This window comes from Nematolebias whitei, chromosome 22 (genome assembly GCF_014905685.2).
Source record: "Nematolebias whitei isolate Nwh7 chromosome 22, NemWhi1, whole genome shotgun sequence".
NCBI lineage: Eukaryota > Metazoa > Chordata > Actinopteri > Cyprinodontiformes > Rivulidae > Nematolebias > Nematolebias whitei.
Genome location: NC_056519.1, coordinates 11,102,079 through 11,116,699, shown reverse-complemented (window position 1 = coordinate 11,116,699; position 14,621 = coordinate 11,102,079). Strand labels below are relative to the sequence as shown.

General features: G+C 39.6%; 1 protein-coding gene across 1 annotated transcript in view; it reads right to left on the bottom strand.

The window, feature by feature from the left end:
• zgc:113263 (uncharacterized protein LOC503753 homolog) overlaps window positions 1-13,945 on the bottom strand; it is a 15,796-nt gene extending 1,851 nt beyond the window's left edge. Inside the window, exons 1-17 of the mRNA XM_037696017.1 lie at window positions 13,508-13,945; window positions 12,000-12,067; window positions 11,681-11,927; window positions 11,418-11,587; window positions 9,256-9,478; window positions 9,027-9,163; window positions 6,604-6,695; window positions 6,307-6,464; window positions 6,075-6,220; window positions 4,904-5,156; window positions 3,942-4,057; window positions 3,614-3,848; window positions 3,392-3,531; window positions 3,060-3,309; window positions 2,779-2,909; window positions 983-1,241; window positions 780-886 (exon numbers count right to left, since the gene is read on the bottom strand). Coding sequence (XP_037551945.1) covers window positions 780-886; window positions 983-1,241; window positions 2,779-2,909; window positions 3,060-3,309; window positions 3,392-3,531; window positions 3,614-3,848; window positions 3,942-4,057; window positions 4,904-5,156; window positions 6,075-6,220; window positions 6,307-6,464; window positions 6,604-6,695; window positions 9,027-9,163; window positions 9,256-9,478; window positions 11,418-11,587; window positions 11,681-11,927; window positions 12,000-12,067; window positions 13,508-13,932 — 3,157 coding nt within the window. The 5' untranslated portion in view covers window positions 13,933-13,945. The remainder of the gene's footprint in view (window positions 1-779; window positions 887-982; window positions 1,242-2,778; window positions 2,910-3,059; window positions 3,310-3,391; window positions 3,532-3,613; window positions 3,849-3,941; window positions 4,058-4,903; window positions 5,157-6,074; window positions 6,221-6,306; window positions 6,465-6,603; window positions 6,696-9,026; window positions 9,164-9,255; window positions 9,479-11,417; window positions 11,588-11,680; window positions 11,928-11,999; window positions 12,068-13,507) is intronic.
• Between the last annotated feature and the right edge of the window lie 676 nt (window positions 13,946-14,621).

The window sequence follows — 14,621 nt, the reverse complement described above, 5'->3', positions numbered from 1 at the left end:
TATCTATCTATCTATCTATCTATCTATCTATCTATCTATCTATCTATATGTGTGTGCATCTTAGCTTATATTACTACCTTGAAATACTTATTCGTTCAAATTCATCCTGCTTGCACCGTTATATTCTACCATGTTGTTGTTTACTATTTTCTATTTAGGACATTGTAAATATTATAATTACTTTTTTCACTTTTTGGTACTTTTTTTTTACAGTATGTACCCTTATTGCATGCTTTTAGTATTTCTTGTTTGTTTGATTTTTTTAGCGAGTCACATTGGTTCTTCTCATCTTAAGCATTTCATTGTACTGTTAAGCCTGTGTTAACCTTGCATATGACAAATAAACACAAATAAACACAAATAAACACAACTTGAACTTGTAAAAGAACGGCCAAACTTTCACGTCGTGTAAACGGGGCCTCAGACTGTCTGCCTGTATGTCAATCAAGTGACAAATTTCATAGTGAGGATGGAAGATAGGATGACGTTTATTTTTTTTAATACGATCTACCCATAATACTTTTGCAACCGACGTATTGGGCACCCATGATCTGAACAAATATAACAAAGTTGACTTATTTTTAATAATAACTGCTCCAGAAAAAGAGATAGTAGATTCAAGTATCTCAGTATGTTTAAACTAACAAATTTATACTCAGAGATTTTTATTTTAAAAAGAAAACAGACAGCAGATAAACAAATTCACATTTATCTCAGCACAACAAGGTAAAATTGGTTATTTAACAAAAAAATAAAACAATATCAGCTACGTATCTTACCTATGACTTCAGGTGCATCATCAGCCAGGGACTCGGAGTTCATAACATACTTGTTGCCAAATATCTGCAGCATCTGGTCAAAAAACTTGCACTCCTGTTTCTCTCCTCTGAAAAAACAACACATTATTAGCAGAAAAAACCTGCTACAATAAGAATAATAATGAAAAATTCTGATGCTTTCATTAGTGGAGGACTGCTCTTACTGTCGTCCTTCCAGGAAATGTCTGAAGTTGGCCCTCAGCCTCTTTATCCTGGACTGGCACTGCTCAGACGTGCGCAGGTAGCCCTGGCTGGCCATCGCCTGAGAGATCTGTTTGTAGATGTGTTTGTTCTTGGCACTGCTCTTCACGTTCTCCTGGATCTCCTCGCTCCCCCAGATGTCCAGCAGGGTCTCGGTCTCTCTGTCCCCCCAAGCCAGTTTGGGGTTGTCAGACACCCACTGGTTACCTGAAGCGGTCGAACCTGCCAGTTAAAACAAACAAACACCATTAACCATTTAAATGGTTGGCTTTGAAGGACATTTCAGGTTGGTGAAGCTTTAGAAGTACTATCCTGTGTACTTTGTACTAACTAAAACGTCTTTATTAGATATATTTCTAACCTCTTAGCGTAAGAAGTATGTCGTAAATGAGCATCTAATAATACTTTGAGAGGTTCATGAAAATCCATCCAGTAGATCATGAGATATTTTGCTAACACAGCAGACAATCATGCACATAAACAATACTGGCTACTTTGAATGGAGGGTGATAATAAATACCCAACGCAAAACAGTTTAAAACTAAGAAATTTAACTTTTTTTTTTTTTTTTTAATGCCAGAAATAAAAAAAATAAAAAAAGGATTAAAAAACAGTTGCATGTCTTTATATCTTTAAAAAATAAATATTTTTGTGAACATTTTCCTTTGGAGTTGCATCATTATGAGCATGAGTGAAGGTATGTTTCATAAAAAGTTCAATACAAAAACAACTGTACTTTATTTATTATGCTTCACTTTATTGTTTTTGACTTGAACTTTTTTGAATTTACCATGTCCTGGATGACAGAGAATCTTCACCAGCTATTATTGACACAATCGGCTTGCCATAGCCTTCCACCTTCATTCTGCTCGCTGCTTGGACTGACCGTCAATCCAGCTGCACCGCCCCGGCGAAATGCAGCTAATTTGACCATTAAAGTGCATTTATTAAGCAAACGTTAGACTGAGACACACCTTTGCTATAAATTGGAGCAAACAAATAATTGTTTAGGTGCTTTTCTTGCTAAATTTCGAAGAACCGAGCGGCGTTGCTCTTTCCTGATTTCCTCCCTCTGCGTGCTCCTGGGACCACTGAGGCAGCCTAACTATTTTTGAAATTCAGCTTATTTGACCATTAAAGTGCATTTTGTAAGGAATAGTTCAAATGAGACACACCTTTGTTATAATTTCGAGCAAACAAATAATTGCTTTTAGGCGTTTATCTTGTTAAATTTGCACAGCGATTCGTCGCGCGCACACGTTTACTTCCGCAAATCGAGTTTTGAAATGCAGCTAATTTGACCATTAAAGTGCATTTATTAAGCAAATGTTAGACTGAGACACACCTTTACTATAATTTCGAGCAAACAAATAATTATTTTTAAGTGTTAATCTTGTTAAATTTTTGTTAAAGTCCTCCCGTGCATGCTCTCGTGGCCGCCATTTGGCAGCCCATCGATTTTTGGCACAACACCGGCCCACATTTCCAGGTCGTCAGCGGTGACACATAATAGATGCGACGTATACGGCGAAGCAACATATTTATGGATTTTTCCACTTTATTAGACATATTTGGACTGATGCGGCTTATAGGGTGGAGCAACGTGTATGGCGGAAAATACGGTGTTATTTAAAACGCATACGGTAATTACCTTCACAGATGTAATTAATTCATGCCATGTGCATTAATATCCTTCCTCTTGCTCTTATAAAGAAAACCAAAAACCTTCCAAGAGGATTAAAGTGTTGTTAAGTGCCACCTTTCACTTGGCTCAGTTCAGACGCGCAGTCGTCGTCTTCGACTCCAAACGATGTTTCGGCAGCAGAGTCGTCCACTCGCAGCTCCTTCCTGAAGATTTTATCCATCTCACGAAAGAATTTAAACTCCGCCCTGAAGTCGAAGGATGGGAAACAAAAATGCCATTTTGAACAACACAGGGCTGCTTTTAACTTGTGTATCATAAAACAAAGTGTTTGCAATGAGCAAAGCTATTACAAGAAACAATGCATGAATAAAAACAATAGTGTGGTGTAGACTGACTTCTCGTGGACGAAGCCGTATTTTAGACGCTTTATGCGGGTGTAGCACTGCTCCGTGGTCCTTATGAACCCGTGGTTGCCCATCTTCTCTGAGATGTAATCAAATACATGTCGGTTCTTCAGGCAGCCCCTCAGGGTGAGCTGGACGTCGTCTTCACCCCAGAGCTCCAGCAGCGTGCGAGTCTCCAGGTCCGACCAGGGCATCTTCCTGCTCATGTCGGTCAGGAGGTGGCTGGTCGACGGCTGCTCGTCTTTAAGAAATGACAGTTTGATTAATGGACGGACGAGAACGCTGCGTCCTGCATACATGAATATAAACAAACTTAAACCTACACAAGGCAGGATCAGCTTCCAGAATGTGCTCTAACGTGGCATCAGCTGCAGAACTGTCGGCATCCGTAAACAGCAAGTCATCGCCAAGCACCGGGGCGAGAAGGTTAAAGTATCGAAACGCTGTAGGTTGTCCTCCATTTCTGGGAAACATGAAATGTTAGAAAGCAGAAAAAAAACAACAGGAAGCAGCCCACTAACAATCCACGCATTAGTTTAACCAACCTCCGGTTGTTGCAGTACCGTCTGTACGCTTTCTTCAGCCGTCTGATGCGAATCTGACACTGCTCCGCGGTCCTCAGGTAGCCCAGTGTGGCCATTTTCTCAGCGATCTCTGCAAATATGTGCCCGTTACGAACACAGGTCTTCAGGCTGTGCTGCACGTCGTCAGCAGCCCACACCTCAACGAGAGAGATCGTCTCCTCGTCGGTCCACGGCGCGTTCACGGCGTCCGCAACTCCTGCAGGCAGACACAATCAAAAACATCCAGTTTTAGGATGAAGGTGCGCCTTCAAGAATGCTGGTCAAGCAAAAACAAATATCCCAACGGTACCTGGATCTGGGTCAGCTTGTTCGTTCTGTTCGTCATACTCGTCAATAGAAGTTGCCTCCTGTCCCAGGATTTCTTCCAGATGTTGGTAGAACTTATAGTCTACTTTCCTTCCACATCTAGAAAGAGTGAAAGTGTTGTTATTGAATTAAGAAGAGAGAATAAGATAAAAACTGAAAGTTCCTGGAGAAACTTTGACGGGGACTGCCACGCGGCTGCCAATTTAAACATTTAATTTGACAGGACTACGTGTAAGGGTTCGCTCTCAGCTACCACTATACCAATTATCAGCTCAATATGAAAAAAATCATTGAGTTACAGTATAGTCATTTGTTCTTTTAAGCTATGGTGGCCATCTTTTTTTTTTTTATTTAGTATGTGATGGGGAATGTTTTCAGCTATACCATCACCAAATTTCAACTCCATATGTGTGGAAATAGCCGAGTTAAAGCCATTAAAATGTAGCTTTGGTGGACATCTTGCATTTTTTTTTTATTTGGATTCAGTACGTGATGGGAAACGTTCTCAGCTATCACCACACCAAATTTTAGCTCAATATCTTTAAAATAAGCTGACTTAAAGTATTTTGCCTTTTTAATTTGCATTAGAAATGTATGAAAACTCACTCTCAGCTAAAATCAGAGCAAATTTCAGCTCAACATCTCAAAGAATGACTGAGTTAGAAGCTGTTGAGTTCTGTCAGGCATTATGAATGAGAAAAATGGCTTCTTTGTTTGCAAATTATGTCGCCATGGTAACTTGAAATACCAATAAAAGTAATAACACACATCACGGTGCCGAGCTGGTCATTTTGATATCACTTGTGGGGGGTACACGTTGTGGTTCGGTCGCATTAAAGATGACGCAAGATAAGATATAAAGTTAAGAAACCCTTGTTAGGTGGATAATAATAGGTGTCTGCCTTACTAGGCAGCCCCCAATAAAAATAGAAAGACCAAGCTCACTTTTTCTTCTCATAGCACTGCTGGAAGTTGACCCGCAGGGACTCGATTTTTGAGCAGCACTGCTCGGGAGTTTTGGAGAAGCCGAAGTCGTGCAGCCGCTCTGAGATCTCGTCGTAAACGTTGTCGTTGTGGATGAAACCCCCGAGCGCCTTCTGAACGTCCTCTTCCCCCCAGATCTCAATAAGCGCCAACGTCTCCTCCTCCGACCACGAGCCAGACGCTGCTCTTTCTCTCGACTCTCGAGTTTCTGCATCTAACATTCGAGACCAAATACTTAGGAATTTAACAATTCTTTTGAATAAACATGAAATTTAATCTGACATGAAGTGCAGCAGACATATTATAATATACTGGATTATTTTTCATACATCATGCTTTGCTCCAGCAGAAAATCTGATGGAGCAGCGTAGCTTCATCTCAAATAATGAAAGTACAGCTATGAAACTTCTGTGGCAATACATAACACAGCTTGGTGCATACTGGGTACTAATCAGGCAGGTGTCTGGTACTTACCTGGTATATTCCAGGTGCTTACATGGTACTTTCATAGTATGTATCTGTACTTACCGAGTGCATATCTGGTACTCATGAGGACTGGGTTGTATCATAAAGTGACTTGTTACCCTGGTATTTACCTGGTATGTATCTTAAAAGAGACTTAAAAGAGTGAAGAACCAGGTATGTACCTAGTAAGTACTGGATAGTTTTATGCGCTGCCACCAAAACTTTAAAAGTTAGCCGAAGCAAAATTGCCTTTGTGGCCTTTTAACCGTTACATATAAGATGATACGTTTTTCTCCAGAGATAAGCTTTTGCATTAAATACTTTGAACATATATAAAGTAATATTTTTATTGTTTTAAGTGATACACACCAGGCTGCAGATCCCGGTTTTTGTGTCTAATTGTATTGTATTTATTTAAAAATATTATTTGACTATGTGGTTTGTTCAAATTTGGAAAAAGGTCTAAAATTTTAATAAATTAATTTCCAAAACAACCAACGATTTGAACAATGCATCGCACTTTCACTCACAGCAAAGATAATTTTACACATTCCTGGTTTGTGCGTTAAAAACCTACAACTGACAGAAAGTTGAGGGACAGATAAAGTGCATACAGCTGTTATTACACCAGATGTTTGCGGAATTGTTTAGCTTGAAAATGTTTTACCCGTTTCAGCTACTGACTCTTGGTTTGAGTCTTCTGATATTTCGATGGAGTCGGTCACCACGGTGGATGACGTCGACGGCTGCTTTTCTAGGATTTGTTCCAGCAGATCGTAGAATTTAAAGTCGACTCGATCCGTCCCAGACGAACTGTGGAAGTCAAAGCCACAAGAATGAGCGCACACACAAGCAACAAGCGCAGGCTGAAAACAAAAACAATAAATGAATGTTTTCACCTCATGGTTTCTTTACACTGGCGATAGTTGGATTTCAGACGTTTGATCCTGGTGTGGCACTGCTCAGGGGTGCGGGAGAAACCGTTAGCATTGAGCTTCTCAGATACTTCGCTGAAGATGTGACCGTTGTGCGGGTAGCGCCTCAAACCCTGCTGGACCTAAACGCACGGGAAATTTAAAGCTCGCGATCAAACATCTCAATCACATCTGAACAAGTAGTGCCATTAAAGTAACGACTAGTTTCAGACCTCTGAAATCACAACTGCTAAACTGGCGAACTTTCATAATGACTTCTACCTGAGTGTCTCCCCATATCTCCAGCAGGATGATGGTCTCTTTGTCGGACCACGGAACTTTCTTCCGGTCCTCCTGAACCCCCACAGTGGACTCTGTGAAAACACACGGAAAACCATGAATAATATAAGCAAAGATTTTCAGTTTTGTATTGATTGCATGTCTTAAGCACCTTCTAGTGGCTAAAATGTCAATATAGACAGAAATAACAAATTAAAACAACATATCACTTATTAAAATGTAGAAACAATGTGGGGAAAATAAGTCCTTCCTTGTAGTTCATATGAAAATTAAAAAGATCAGAAATATCCAGGCGCTGCTAAACAAATCAATTAACTGATCGATTGCTCTTAGAAAAGAAGCTTTAGAGGTTTATTATTATTATTATTCCAATCTATTTAAAGGCCATAATTCTACAGAAAGATTATTCACAAATGGAAAATGACTAAAACAGTTGATGAGTTACAGGAAGCAGATCAAAACGGTGGCGTGCTCAGGAAAACTCGTATGGACGTTAAATCAGCGGTTCTCAAAGTTTGTGTCAGAACCCCATTATGGGTCATAAGACATCAAGTGGTGGTCCTTAGATTGCAGCTTACATTTTAAACAATTACTTATAGAAGGGGTGAGCAATTTGTCAATCGTGATCTACCGGTCGATCGCAAAGACAATTTGAGTAGATTGCATGGTGAAATAAACGTAAAGACTTTTTAAAATCAAAATTAATTAATTTTTTTAAGTAGACGTCGGCCTCTAAATCAATCCTCACAATGAAATTCGTCACTTGACTGACATACAGGGTAGCCAATCTGAGAGTAGGCCTGTCACGATAACAAATTTTTGCTGGGCGGTTAATTGTCTCTGACATTATTGCGATAAACGATAATATTGTTTGAAATTTGACAATAATCAGTAATTATTATTGTCAAAATTGTCAACTTTAAGAAGAACTGTTGGTCAATTTTATTTTGAGTGTAGTACCTAAGCAAGCAGAGAAAGAAAAAAGGCGAAGGAACTAAAATCCCAGTAGTCGTTTCTCTCACAGCTGACCACAAAGGCAGCTACCGAAGCATAATTCTGGGTGAGTTACTTAATAATTAATTGTTAAGCACAATAAATCCTTTCAAGATGGAAAGATGGTAAAAGAGTTATTTGTTGAAGCAGTTGACTAGTGGTTCCGCGATATTATCTTCAATCAAAGCACTGCAGACGCTGCATGTGCTATGAATGCAGCTAAGCCTGGCATCAGGGTTGCCAGATAACATTTAAAATGTCTTATTTACCCTCTCCTTTTCTGTGTACATGTTCAACAAACACGACACACAACTCACCTTACAATACCATTACTTAGTACATATGAGAGTTTAGGTCAAAATATTATCATTTTAAAGCAACAGTACTATAGTTCCTAATTTCTTATCTGGCAACCCGACTGACATTGAAACTACAGCGTTTTTGTGTAAACTTGCTGATTTTTTATTACCCCCAATAAACATTGAAAAAAAACACAAACATTTCCAGAGGTTGTTCCGTAAACAGGTGCCTTATAGTAGGTCGATCACTTTGACTTGGTCATTTTAAAAGTAGCTTGCATGTTGAAAAAGTGTGGACACCCCTGACTTATAGGGTAATTTCTTCATACCCCTTACAAAGAATCAAAACAAGAGTTCATAAATTAGTAATAATAAATTATATTTTTGACATTATGCTATTTTTTATGTTGTCACAAGCATTTCTTGGATCAAAACCTAACAAGTTTGGCAACCATTCTGTTAAATATTAAGTTTATGACATTACGGTTATAAAAAGGCTGAACAGCAAAACCAAAGTGGAGTTATTTGACCATGATGGAGAAACTAAAGCACAGCTCTACAACCTCAGTGGTGGAAGGATGTGAGTAGAACCTGTTAAGAATTTAAAACATGGAACATTTTGTCAATTTAAAGAAAACACAATCCTCAAATTACGAATGAGAAATCTTAACATCTACTGTTAGAACTAAACATGGTATTCAAAAGAGAAAATTTGGCTATTTTCACTTTAAGATCAATTTAATGCAGGGGTTCCCAATCCTGGTCCTTGAGGAACACCATCCTGAATGTTTTAGTTGCTTCTCTGCTCCGACACACCTGATTTTAATAAACGAGTGATTTACAGGACTCTGCAGAACATGGTGTAATTAAATCACCAAATCAGGAGTGTTGGAGCAGGGAAACAACTAAAACATCAAGAATGGTGTTCCTCAAGGACCACGGTTAGGAACCATTGAATGGTTTAAATGGTTGTAAAGGGTTTTGAGCTGCAATTGTTTGTAAATTTTGTTTAGTTACACTTTACCAAAATGGTCTCCATCAAAAAATGTGGCTTTATTAGCTCTGCTTTTTTAAAATTTTAATACAGAAATTAAATATTTTCTGACACTTTACCCATCTCCTGGTAGGGAGGAAATTCTTCAGCCTCAAGTGACATTTCGTCCAGCTGCATCAACGACTCAAAGTCCTTCACTAAAATTCTTCCCAGCTCGTTGTAAAACTTGCACCGAACTTGTTCTTGTCCCTTAAGACTATAATTTAGAAACAAGAAGAGAAGACAAGTGAATAATACGACAAATGCCCACAGGTTCCCGTCGTCTCTTCTAATGTGAGTGACACACACTTGTTTTGGTAGCACTGCCTGAAGCCTGATTTGAGTCTCTTCAGCCTCGTCTGGCACTGCTCGGGTGTCCGGGAGAAGCCCAGGGAGGCCAGCTGGCTGGATATGGTGGAAAAAATGTGTCCAGTTCTGTTCACTCCTCTCAGATCCAGTTGCATTTTGTCTGCGCCCCAAATGTTGATGAGGGCCAAGGTCTCCAAGTCTGTCCACGGCACACTTCTAGTTCCTTAAACAGAAAATATTAACTGCATGATTTAGACAGAAATAATAATTTAATAAGCTTTTTTTTTTTAAACATGGCTCTGGCCTGCAGCAGACCGAGCCAACAAGAAACCCAAGTGTGAGAATAAAAGACACTCGACGACTATCTCCTGTGTGGTTTTAAACACTTCTTTTGATAGCTACTGGCTTTAAGCTGCTCTGCCCAGCCCACTTTACTCCTGGTTTTGGAAGAGTGTTTCCACTTAAGTGCTCTTATCATCGACAGATATGCTAAACTGTAAAAAAAAAAAAAACAAAAAAAAAACGAATTATATTTTGTAACAATCTGCAATCAGACGGGATAAAGATGCTACATTTTTCAGCCAATTACTGGTAAGATTACCGTATTTTTTGCCGTAAAAGTCACACCTTATTGCATAATTTTGCAAGTCCTGCGACTTATACAACGAAACGACTAATATTTTTTCTCTCTCCATATTTATAACCCAATTTTTGGCTGAGATCTGACAATTTCATTCATTCTAACATGAATGACATTAAACATTACCATTTTCAGCCGATAGGAATGCGCGATATATGCGGTACACGGTAGAAATGACAGACGTTTAGCCAGTGATAGAGATCGGTCTTCTACCGGCTAACCGCAATAATGCTGTGTCTGATGTAAAATCAGAGTTGTCAGATTTAACCGTTCTGTTTTTTTGAGTTGAAAACTGTGCGTAAATGGTGTTAAAGTCTGTTTTCCTCGAGAGCTAAGTACGTCCGGCTTGCCGTACTGTTACCGTATTCGGACGCATGCGCAAAACGCTGTGTTTCGTAAAAAGTTAAAGTAAGCGTTGGTCAGCTTTATACCAAAAACATATCATGATATCGTTACCGCCACCCATCACAATAGATATCGGGATATGAATTATAGGCCATATCGCACACCCTTAGCAGCTGCTAGAGGGCCCTCGAGCATTATGGCAAGCCAAGTGTCTCATTAATAGGTAAAAGTGGCTATTAATGAGACACTTGGCTTGCCATATAAAGCCACCTTCACCTCACTCCGTAACTCCTGGAGCAAACGTCAAATCAGCTGCATTTCACCGCGCCGCCCAGGAGAAATGCAGCTGATTTGACCGTTAAAGTGAATTTATTAAAGAAAAGTTCAACAGAGACTCACTGTTACTATAATGTCGAGCAAACAAATAATTGTTTTTAAGCATTAATCTTGTTCAATTCTTGTTAATTAAGTCCTCCTGTGCACGCTTGCCGCCACCAATTTGGCAGCCAATAAATTTTTGGCGCAACACCGGCCCACGTTTCCGGGTGGTCAGCTTTGACGCATAATAGATGTGACTTATTTATGCTTTTTCCACTTTATTAGACATTTTTGGGCTGATGCGACTTATACGGTGGAAAATATGGTACTTTTAATGACTGTGACGTCTTTAACAGAAGCCTCAGCAATTAAAAAATAAACACTACAGAAAAGATAAAATGTCTGAACGGGAAATTTTTTGTTTACTATCATTAATCAGTCGGTTCTGTAAGCGGACATTTTTTTCAACATTAGCAGGAGCTCTATGTCATGGTTATTATGCAATACTTCGTTTTTTACGCAGTAAAACTGGAAGCACATCAGTACAGCAACAGCGGTAAGTTGTCGATTTTCTAGAGTGGTTTATCAGACAAGAGGTCAGGAGGTCACTGGATGTTGCACAAGAGACAAACACAGAAAGATAAGACATGTCTCTGTCCAGACCTCAGGGATCTCCTTACAAACAGAACAACTGTCAACAGATCGCAGCTCTTTCACAAACTGCTCAAATAGGTGGGAGAGAAAAGAGCTAAGAAAAAAAAAGAGCACAGGGCTGAAAAAACAGGAGATGTTTGATTTTAATCTGACAAAATAAAATAAAAAAACTAATTTCAAACGGTCTTTTCATCTCAACATTTACCAATCTCCAGCTGGCCAGTCTGGCCGATAAACTGCAAGTCTTCATCACCGTCCTGGGACTCGTCTTCATCGATGACTTCCTCCACGTCGTAGCTTACCTCAGGAGCAGCCGAGGAGCTGAGAATCTGCTCCAGCTTTGAATAAAATTTATGATCTTGCCTCGAGTTCCCCCTAATAGTAGATCAGAGAGAAAAACAAACGGCATTTTTAATAGAGGTTACGCACATTTTCTTCACTATTTCACGAGTGAAAGAGAAACGGTACCGATTGCTCCGGCGGAAGCATTTCTTTAGCCGTTTGATCCTCGTCTGACACTGCTCCACCGTTCTCATGTGGCCCCTCTCGGCCATCTTCTGCGCGATCTGAGTGAAAATGTGTCGGTTTTTCAAGCAGCCCTTCAGCGCTCGCTGCACGGAGTCCTTCCCCCAAATGTCAAGCAGGTGGAGCGTCTCGTCGTCTGACCAGGGAACCTTCGAGTCCACTGCCACCGGAAAAGCACGTTCCTGAGAATCTGCGATCACACAGGAAGAGGTGGTCGAAACGGAACCAAATAGGAGAAGAGCCACAAACAAGAAGCACAAACCTGTATATTCTCCCCAAATGGAGATGAGAGGAGATTCACTGGAATTTTCACCGTCTACGGAGGAATCCCTGCAAAGATTAAAAATTAAAATGATCTGTGAGTCCGACTAAGTTACAGCCATTTTTGCGTTGGCTAAGGTCGATTAGCTGAGGCTAAAGCCATCAATTAAATGTGGTTAATTAAATGTGAAAGGGTTATTATTGTGTGAATGACTATTAAGCATTCGTACTATTGTGATCCTGTTTAAATTTATTATTCCGACTACTTTATCTATTCCGTACGTTTTTCTGCATCGCTCTCGTTCCACAATTTTTGCACTATTTCAACAAATCATAAATCAAAACGTTCAGCTCTTTCAGGATAATCCTGCTGTGACTTTGGGTATTGGTGCAACTTTAGCTTTTTGAAATATTTAGCCTTTTCTACCATTTTTTTTCCTCACAGAAAATTAATTGAGCTCATTCTACATCCTTCAAATCTTTAGATCTGTTTACATTTTACTGCTCCTTTCACATTTTGTTCGGATTCAGCTTCTTTCAGCTTCCTTGTGCAACAACAACAAAAAAATTAGCTAATTTCAGCAGTTTTGAGCTCTTTTGTGCTCCTTTCAGCTTCTTTCTGTTAACTACAACATTTTGTGCTTCTTCTAACTTATTTCTGCTAATTTCAGATTGTTACGCTCCTTTTAGCTTATTTCTGCAAGTTTCAGATATTTCAGCCACTGTTTAGCTGCTTTTATGCTAATTTTAGCTTTTCCAGCTAATTCCACATTTTTTGTACTCATTTAAACTTTATTCACCCTAATTCAGCAAAAAAGTGCTCCCTCCACTTTCTTCTTTTAATTTAGGCTTCTTTCTGACATTTTTTAGCCACTATTCAGCTGTTATTTGCAAATTTCTGCTTTTTAGAGAAAACAAAAAATCAATTTTTTGTGCTCATTTATGCTTCGTTCAGCCTAATCGGGCACCATTGTGCTCTCTCAAGTTCCTTCTGGTAGTTTAAGCTTCTTTCAGACTTTTTAGCTACTTTTCAGCTGTTTATTTTGTGAATCTAAACTAATTTACTAATTTTTGTGCTCATTTCTGCTTATTAAAATCACATTCAGCAAATATGTTCTTTCTGCTTTCTTCTGCTAAATTAGGCTTGTTCTTCCATTTCAGCTACATTTCTGCATGTTTTTAGCTAATTTCAGCTGTTTTTCAGCAAGTTCTTCTGCAATAAGCATTCACACTGCATTTTCGCAGGAAATGCAATTTCTCTAGTATTTCAATAATAATCTTAAAAAAGGTGAATGTTGCTCTCATTTAAACGCTGTGTGAGAGAAACAGCCCTCTTGTGTTAGTCACAGCTGAAGTATTGGGAGATACTGGGTAAAATGCTTTAATACAGAAAATATTAAAATCTTTACCTGTGAGTGATAAAACAAACAGAAGATGGTAAATTAAAGCAGCAGAAACTCACAATGTGATGTCTTTTTGTGTACAAAATACTGTTTCTGCTCATCTTACAAGAAAGCTGAAGCCTCCACGGGTTTCTTCGCAGGAACGTCCACACCTCCGCTCAGCTTCCTCTTCCTCAGCCTCCGAGGTGCCGATAAGCTCAGGTTGCTCTCCTCTGAATCTGTGTCCGCAGCCTCGTTGGACACAGTCAGGTCGATGGTTTCGTGACGCGCCTTCGTCGAGTTCTGCACGTTCCTGTCCTTACCCCGCAGCGAACGGCTGCCGGAGTCCCTTTCTTGCTTCAGCCTTTGCCTCGCAGAGTCAGAACTCCTCGTATTCGGCCTCTCCGGGTCACTCGTGATGATGGGAGGGCTGACAAGTCCTTTGGGTTCTGGAAGGGTCGAGTCTTTAGGAGTCGGTGAGCTGGACCCTGCGTCCGTGACATGTCTGGACCCGGGAGGGAGCGAGAGGGAGGACAGGATGCAGTTGTCCATCGGTAATAATCTTTGATCTAAAGTTGAGAGTAAAAATGTGTTCCTGACAAAGCAACAGCTGTCAATTACATCAAAACTGTGTTTTTATCTTTGCACCTGCACTAAAATCTTTAAAAAAAAATGCAAAAATATCTAACTAGGGCACAAGAATTGAGAGGATTTTGAATAAATAGTTACCGTTTGACAAACAAAACCTTGAACTTTTGCCATAGGACAAAAAGATTCATTTTTCCCTTTGAAAACATTTTTTTACAGCGTTAACCAAAAACATCTGCCGCCACTAGGAGCCTCGAGTACCTTTCTCTTCAAAGTGGCCGAGGTTTCTGTGATGATCGAGCACAGCCTTCATGTCCTCAGGTGAGAAAACTGACTGCAAGGAGTCGTTCAGAAACGACGGAGCGTCTGTGAGCAAAGCCGTCAACTGGAAGAGAGTAAAGTTACAACCTTTATCAGGCCTTTATTGTTCTACTTTGCACGCGTTATGCTGCAGCTAACTTAAAAAAAAAGAGGTTGATTCGGAGGGGTATGATTTGCAGAAAAATGTGCCTAACGTTAGAAACCTTATTGAATCTTATTAGCAAATTCAAATATCAATCTGTGAAACACCTGAAACTTTAATCAAATGTATTTATCATTTTACTGAATGTGACAATCACAAAAACTGAAACACATTAGACCGTACAGACTAA